Source organism: Lolium perenne, chromosome 6 (assembly GCF_019359855.2).
Source record: "Lolium perenne isolate Kyuss_39 chromosome 6, Kyuss_2.0, whole genome shotgun sequence".
Taxonomy (NCBI): Eukaryota; Viridiplantae; Streptophyta; class Magnoliopsida; order Poales; family Poaceae; genus Lolium; species Lolium perenne.
In genome coordinates, this window is record NC_067249.2 from 261723830 (window position 1) to 261732359 (window position 8530).

Here is an 8530-nt window from a genome sequence, read left to right on the forward strand (position 1 = left end):
TTTACGGAGGTCTGTACACGGTTGGAGGCTACGGCGAGGGATACTTTTTTCCTACATGGGTGGCAGCATAGTCTACGGATTATAACGCCACCTTCATCTTAGGCGTTATATGATTCATCGCTTTGATATGTATTTCGCCTAGTTTTTTATATACTTTGAATCCAGACACTTGAACGGCTGTGTGCATCCTGATTATGCAGAAACTCGATGTAATTGCTTCCCAAAAAGTAATAAAGCATCCTTTATCGAAAAAATAAACGGCAGATCAGGAGAAGCAAGTGTATTAACAAACCGTCAGCAAAATTTATTGAGTAAATCCCATACTCCCATTTCCAGTCTTCTGCACCCAAATTCATGTGGTCACAGCTCAAATGACCACGTACGTATCCACCTGAAAAATATCTCTACAGTGGTAGTTTTAACGAAATACAATTTGGTGAAATTATAACCCAGTAACTTTTTCCTTAGTTTGTGATATTATCTCCCTAATCTACACGTTGGAGCCCAAATCGATTGAGTAACGACGCACATCTCTGAAATACGATTTCTGTTGTTCCAAGTTCTTCCTAGCTAGTGTGCTCTCAGAACAATCCGGGCTGTCAAAGTAATTTAAACACGGTAGATTTGTTTTACTCCGAGTAGACTGTAGCAACTGTACCGTACAGTACTTACTCCCCACATGGAGGCCGGCATTGCAGTGCAGTACAGTAAAACATGTAACGCGATGTAGAGGACCGGCCGGGCAGAGCAGTAAATTAAAAGCCTCTCCGTTGGCAAGCAAAGCTCGATACTCGATCAACCGACCGGCCCTTGTCTGCCCTTCACCCCTTGGCGAACTAGTATAAATCCAAGCAAGCACTCCTCTGCCATGGCCATCCCCCATTGCAGCTCTGCAAGTGCCATCTAGCAACGCGCGCAGAGCTCACAAACATCTCTCAAGCAAACAGGGGTATCCAACGAGATGGCCTCCAAGCCAGGCCCTCTCACCCGGTGGCCATGGCACGAGCTCGGAAACTACAAGGTATGCCCATTGTCCATGTCCAAGCATGCATGATGTGTTTCTGCAACATATGCACATGTATTCATCCATTTTTGCAAGAACTCGTAGTGATGGACTCTGTTTTTTGTGCGAGTGAAGTACGCGCTGGTGGCTCCGTGGGCGGCGTACAGCACCTACAGCTTCGCGGCGGCGAAGGTGAGAGGCGAGGAAGCCGACCTGCTCAGCTTCTTCGTGCTCCCCACGGTGCTCCTCCGGCTGCTCTACACCCAGCTCTGGATCTCCATCTCCCGCCACCAGACCGCCCGCTCCAAGCACCGCATCGTCAGCAAAAGCCTCGACTTCGACCAGGTCGACCGTGAAAGGAACTGGTAATCTCATTCCCCATGCATGTTTTTCATTCAAATTTCGTCATGACAGCAGATGAATATTACATTGTGCATGTCAATTTCTTGGGGCATTTTTACCTACACATGCATGGCTGATGCATATGGTTGTTGCGCATGCAGGGACGACCAGATCATCCTGACGGCGCTGCTGTACTACGTGTTCAACTCCTTCATGCCGATGACGCAGGGCCTGCCGTGGTGGAACTCCGGCGGCCTGGTGCTCACCGTGCTCCTCCACCTCGGCCCGGTGGAGTTCCTCTACTACTGGATCCACCGCGCGCTGCACCACCACTACCTGTACGCCCGGTACCACTCGCACCACCACGCCTCCATCGTCACCGAGCCCATCACCTCCGTCATCCACCCCTTCGCCGAGGAGGCCGTCTACTTCGGCCTCTTCGCCATCCCGCTCCTCACCATGATGGCCACCGGCACGGGGTCCGTCGCCGTCGCCAACGGATACCTCGTCTACATCGACTTCATGAACTACCTGGGGCACTGCAACTTCGAGCTCGTCCCCAAAGTCCTCTTCGACATTTTCCCCCCTCTGAAATTCCTCATGTACACCCCATCGTAAGTTTCCATGATCCAAGATTCTCACGATTTTTGGTTACCATGAGATCATTTCGTCGAGTTCTCTGATTGATTTGTATGCTTGGACAGGTTCCACTCGCTGCACCACACGCAGTTCAGGACCAACTACTCCCTCTTCGTGCCCTTCTACGACTACCTGTACGGCACCATGGACAAGTCGAGCGAGGACCTGTACGAGCGCACGCTGCACGGCAGGGAGGAGGCGCCCGACGTCGTCCACCTCACGCACCTCACCGCGCCGGGCTCCCTCCTCCACACCCGCCTCGGCTTCGCCTCCGTCGCCTCCGCCCCGCTCGTCTCCCGCGGCACGTTCACGGCGGCGCTGGCAGTGGCGGAGCGGCCGCTCGCCGTGCTGGCGTCGGTGTTCGGGCGGTCGGCGTTCAGGTCGGAGGCCAACAGGATGGGCAAGCTCAGCACCGAGACGTGGGTCGTGCCGAGGTACTCCTCCCAGGTACTAGCAGCAGACCAACAAACATTCGCAATGACTACCACCATTCCTTAATTTCTCCGATTCTTGATTGAAATTCTATATATTTTGTTTGAGGAATGATATTGTTTTTGTATTGCTGAAAGAATTGTTCTTGTTGACGGATCCGAGAGGATTCATGTGATTTCTGAGAATTTCATCAATGGCATTGATGCAGTACACGTCGAAGAAGGACGGGTACGCGGTGAGCCGGCTGGTCGAGAAGGCGGTGTCTGACGCCGAGGCAAGTGGCGCCGCAGTCCTCACGCTGGGCCTCTTGAATCAGGCAAGTACTAACTGCACATGAACCTCCTTCAATGCACCCCTGCCTTCACTGACGCGAGCTTTATTGTGAGATTCAGAGTGTAGGTGTGAGGTGCAAACCGTAATGAATGTAGAGTACTTTTAAAATCTTCAGACGAAAACGAGTACCTTCTGAAAATAAATAATAGTGCCCTAAGGTTAGGAAACGCACTTTTCAACATGGGACCATATGCTCATGTTATTCAGAGAAATATTTTAAAATGTTAAAATTGTCTGAATAAAAATTTGGCACGTACACATCGACATTATATGATGCCAAGTTTGGCAGAAAACTGACATCTTTATGTAGTGTGTAAATTAGATAAATAAGTGTATGCTGAAAAACTCTTTTTCAGCACCAATGTTTTTTCTTTTTGGCACACGGCACAAAAATGTCGGTTTTCGGTGAAACGACTTTTTGAGCACATTGAATTCATTTTTTCATTCAATTTTTTTTAATATTTTAAAAGTACATTTAGAACTTATTTCAGCATATGCTCCGGGTGCAAAAAAAAAACTGCTCGACCCCTAAGTTAGGCATTTTTAATGGCGGGCAACGCATTTAATTAAGTTGATGAGGTGATCTCGATGGACTTATGGTTTGTACTTTGATGCCTGCAGGGGTACGAAATGAACAGGAACGGGGAGCTGTACGTGATCAGGAAGGCCAGCCTGAAGACGAAGATCGTCGACGGCACCAGCCTGGCCGTCGCCGCCGTCCTCCACACGATGCCTCGCGCCGCCAAGGACGTGCTCCTGCTCGGAAAGGAGAGCAAGGTCGTGCGCGTGCTGGCTCAGGCCCTGTGCGAACGGGAAATTCAGGTATAAATAATACACTGCTGTTTCTTCCTTCAGAAGGAATGTTGATGAATTTTAGTTGACCGTGATCAAATTGGTCGGCTAATCCGGCGGGTGGATTAAACAGGTTCGTGTGGCGGACGAGCATCTGCACGAGACTCTGAAGCAGCAGCTGCGTCCGGAGTTGCACAGTCATCTGGCTCTGTCTCGCAGCTACAGCAGCAAGGTACTGCATGTTGCCGAGTGCGATTTCTAGCGGTTGTTTTGGATGTGCAATCAGACTGATAATCTGGTCCTGAAATGTGTTGCAGGTGTGGCTCGTCGGCAACGGGCTGACGGCGCTGGAGCAGGAGAGGGCGCAGCCGGGCGTCCACTTCGTGCCCTACTCCCAGTTCCCTCCCATGAACACCCGCGGCGACTGCGTGTACCACACCACGCCGGCGCTCGTCGTGCCGGGCTCCTACGAGAACCTCCACGCCTGCGAGGTAAAGATCATACGAGCACATCGAACTTTCCTATACTCCTCGATCGAGAAGATGAATTAACTGTCAGTATCCTTGCGCACACGCAGAACTGGCTGCCGAGGCGGGTGATGAGCGCGTGGCGTGCGGCGGGGATCGTGCACGCGCTGGAGAAGTGGGGCGGCCACGAGTGCGGCGACGCCGTCACCGGCGTCGACAAGGCCTGGCGCGCCGCCCTCGCGCACGGCTTCCATCCATACGACGTTCGCTGCCAACACCACGGCGACGGCGCAAAGCTGCAGGCAGATGCGGATGCGAACTGAACCAAGTGCACTGATGACAGGTCGAACAGTTTTATCTGAATCTGATAACTAGTAGTATCACGCAGTTGTTGTTGCCGCCAGTATAGTCTGTGTGACATTGTGATGCATTACGAAGATGATCTGCTATAGTGCTATGTGTTCTTCGATCTATCCGTCTTCTGTCGGGGCGCGTATATAGTATACGCTACTTGTATCTGTTTGGTTCAGCTAATGGACAAGTACGAGTACGGGATTTTTCTACTGTGACTGTTACTTACCAGTTACCACCGAAGGCACCGGCTTAAAGCGAAATAAAGCTCTGTGCGAACTTGTACAATAAAATTCAGATTCAAAGTTGCAACGTCATAAGCTCCGTTCCAAACTATTAGCATGAGCATACCACGAGACGAGGTACTTGAACGGTTGACACTAGAAAGATGACAGGAATATATGATTTATATGTTCAAAGGAGTGTTACTCCCTCTAACCTACTTGTCGCTGAAACGAGTGAACAATGTGTTTTGAGTGAAGTAGATGTATGACTCTTATGGTTACCACTTATGTTTGTAACTGAACAATGGAAACTTTGTAGGATGCAGACAATCATGGTGTGTTTCCTCCAAAAAAATAAAGCAGTGGTTTGGTAAGGAATAATATCACCAACAATGTGTGAATGCATCAATACATGGATCATCGCAAGGCGAAACTGGATGAACTACCCAGTGCTTCAACCGAAGTGACATATATTTCGATATAAATTGGCGAGGCTATGCATTTTTCTTGGACATGTTACTCTTAAGCGCCATTATTAGTTGTGGAAATATGGCACGGTCGACAAAACTAGTATGCAACAGGCTGAGATATTGGGGAACAACAAATAAACCTTCCGTTCAACGAAATTGCCAATCAGGTGTTGTTTGTAACCTGAGATCCATGAAGCCGAGATACAAAAGTGAAATGTATTAGCCGCAAGCCGTGCAACTTTTTTTGAGAAAAACAAAAAAGTGGGTTACTACGCACAGGGAGTATGAGATGGGACAAGAGAACAAAGCACCATCAAAATTGTGTTCGGTACCAGTTTGTTTGAGGCTCTACCTGTAAAATTATGAGAGCACTATTTAGGTCATATGATGTTGGTTGCCGAATTTTGATCTCCTTCCATGTGTTTGAAGCATGAATGTGAGCCAAATGGAGCTTTCATATGTTTTTCTTTTGATGACTGCAGACTTTGCATTTGCTAGGTGCATTATTACTATATATGACCAAGCGAAAGATATGTAGAATATTTTGTGATAACAAATCTTATAGTATAGCGCATAGAATGTCTTGAAGAAGTCTTACAACGACATTGCAAAATCACGATGTACATATATCGCATTTATCTGTTATGAATAAAAATGCCTTTATCTTTCGTAATGCCTTCTTGTGTGTGAAATATAATAGATGCAGGGGAAATAAGTCTCATTTTAAAAACCAAAATTATAACATTGCAAACGATTTGTTATAAAAAGGCTTGACACTAGTAAAAGTGCCACTTTGGATACAGAGCCATATTCATGTTTGTTGCCAAAAGATGGGCCTAATCGCTGACGGATTTTCGCACTGTTGCCGATGAGGTTTTCATGTCAGTCAAGCCTCCTGGGTTTTTTGACCTGTGCCCATAGTGTTGCTTTGTACTATAGTAGTGCATCATCTTCATCCTGAGTTGTATAGGTTGTTTTCGTTATGCATCCATAAGTTGAAAAAGTATACTACAATAAAATTCAGGTTCGAAGTTCTACTATGAATATAGGAAATTAGAAACATCATAATCCTTGTTGAAAACTATAAGCATGAGCTTAACACGAGGTACTTCACACTGAAAGAATGACAATTAATAGGAACTGTATTCCAAGGTCGTTAAGCTGGTCATAGTGGTAAGTGTCATGAAGTAGCTAGGATCATACATATGATACTTGTGTATGGTACTATCTTTATAGTGGATAGTATCATGTAGTAGTATTATAGTCATGCTATATTTATTTCTTTATCGAATCTCAATTCAAATTTATCTACAAGATTTATTTGGCACTATATTTTCTCGTGATATGCGTCATGATACAATATCCACCTATGATACTCTAATCTCCTCTCTCTTCCTTAATTAGCTGCCACTTCAACATTTCTATGAGATCAATGTGCATGATACTAGCTAAGATACTACCATTGTGGCTACCCCTACTACTTTTGGAATAAAAGTATGTAGTTATCCCCCCCCCCCCCCCCCAAACCCTGCCGAAATGTAGTGCATATAAGATATTTTAGAAAAGGCTTATACTTCCATAGACCCCCAAAACTAAAACAATTTCCAGAGTGAAACATAAGAACGGCTGAGATCAAACGATACATGTTCAAGATTAGAGGTAGGATGATTGAGATTAAACGATCAATACCACTATACCCTTTCGGGGGTTTACACTATTTTGAAATGTTTGTGTGTGTGTGTGTGGGGGGGGGGGGGGGAGGGAGGTCTATGGAAGCACAAGCCTTAAAAAATAAGACAATGTAAATTTTGACCGAATGCAGAAAAATATATCAGCTCCTAGTATAGTTAATAAATACCATTATATTCACTATGATGTATCTTTCCATATGGTATATACTTGGCATTGTAGATATAGATTATTTTCTCGATAAATTTAGGTAAACTTTATATTGTTTGACTTTTAAAAAACTTATATGCACTACATTTTGGCAACAAGGGAGTACTTTCTAGAATAGAGGAAACTTATGTTGCATAGCCAAATAAAGGAAACTTTCTAGAATGCATGCATTCATATTGTTCTCCTCCCGAAAAAGAATGGTTTGGTATGGAATAATAGCACCAACCATGTGTGAATGTACATCAATACATGTGTGACTGCATGAGAAAATGGGATGAGCTAGCCAGTGCTTCAATCATAGTGTCATATTCCAGTATAAATTAGGTGATGCTATACATTTTCTCTCTACGTCACTACAAGAGGATCCATGGTAAAGCAACAAATGCTTTGCAACCCATGAAATATGTGTTGCAAAATTTCATGGTAGATACAGATATATATGCTGTAAATGAATCCGTTGTAGGAGTATAACATATACCCGTAGTTATTATTAATTAATAATAAGATTAACTTCCAAGTCGTGGCCCTCTCCATGTATTTCTCTAATTCCCTAATCAGCTCCCACGAATAAAGGCTCCCACATATATCTCGATCCCCACTTTCCACGATTTCCTAGCGCCGCCGGCCAAACTTCTTCTCCTCTCCCAGCATCGCCGATCTAACTTCTCCGCCGCCTCTCCCATACCAGTGCAGCATCCTTTTGATTCGCCCGTCACCACGACCAAGCGCGGTCTCACCAGCTTCTCCTTTGCCTCTCACCTCCGCAGCGCCGTCCCTCTTCTCCGGTGATTCTCCACGGCGTGCCCGTGGCCATCTTGCGCATCCACTAGGGACACAGGTTGGCTGGGAGGTGCTGATCCAGAATTTACTTTGCATAGTAATCTTTGTTTTTTATGCAGGCCACGAGATAAATCTAGATGCTTGCTTGTGCGATTTCTACTAATTTCAACTCGAAGGTGAGCAGATCCGAAATTTTTGTTTAGTACGTCTTTCTTCTGTTGTACCCCTAATTTCATGCCAGTTCTATTCCATGAATTTGTTTTGCAGGTCCGAAATGAGTCTGGAATAGATAATTTTTGTGCTCGTGCTCAATTTTGCAATTCATCTACAGCGCTGCAGCCAAAAAATACCATGTATGCTACTCGTGTATCAAGCATACATGCCTGCATAGATTTATTTTTTGACTCTTTGTTAAATCTTAGTTCAGTAGTTACCTTTAATTATTCAGTTGTCAGATTCAGTTCAGAACTATCTGCATAGGCTATTCTAAGACCGCTTGTTACCCTAACAGCTGCATCAAAAATTCACCATTTGGAGTAATGTTTATCTCTGTACATCACTGTACAGGTTTATAATAATCAGTTTTAGATTGTCGTGATTGTTCTTTTTGCGTTTTCACATTTACAAGGCCAGCTCAGTTCATGTTTAACCATCGCCTCCAGATAGTATTAAATGACCAAGTTGAAACAATCAAAGATCTAGGTACAGCATGTAGATATATGCACTTAGTAGAATCATATTTCTTATGCAGGTTCTCATATGAGATTCCTATGTGATTTTTTTTCGAGATTGTCCTAT

The 8530-nt window shown here is 45.2% G+C and overlaps 1 protein-coding gene across 1 annotated transcript; it reads left to right on the forward strand.

Moving 5' to 3' along the window:
• Positions 1–820: 820 nt before the first annotated feature.
• Positions 821–4571, forward strand: LOC127305393 (very-long-chain aldehyde decarbonylase GL1-6). The gene is made up of 9 exons (XM_051335804.2): positions 821–1021; positions 1139–1368; positions 1507–1959; positions 2050–2431; positions 2625–2732; positions 3371–3571; positions 3675–3773; positions 3859–4032; positions 4119–4571. The coding sequence occupies exons 1-9, from the start codon at positions 962–964 to the stop codon at positions 4329–4331; spliced, it is 1920 nt and encodes a 639-aa protein (XP_051191764.1). The 5' UTR covers positions 821–961; the 3' UTR covers positions 4332–4571.
• The last annotated feature ends 3959 nt before the right edge of the window (positions 4572–8530 follow it).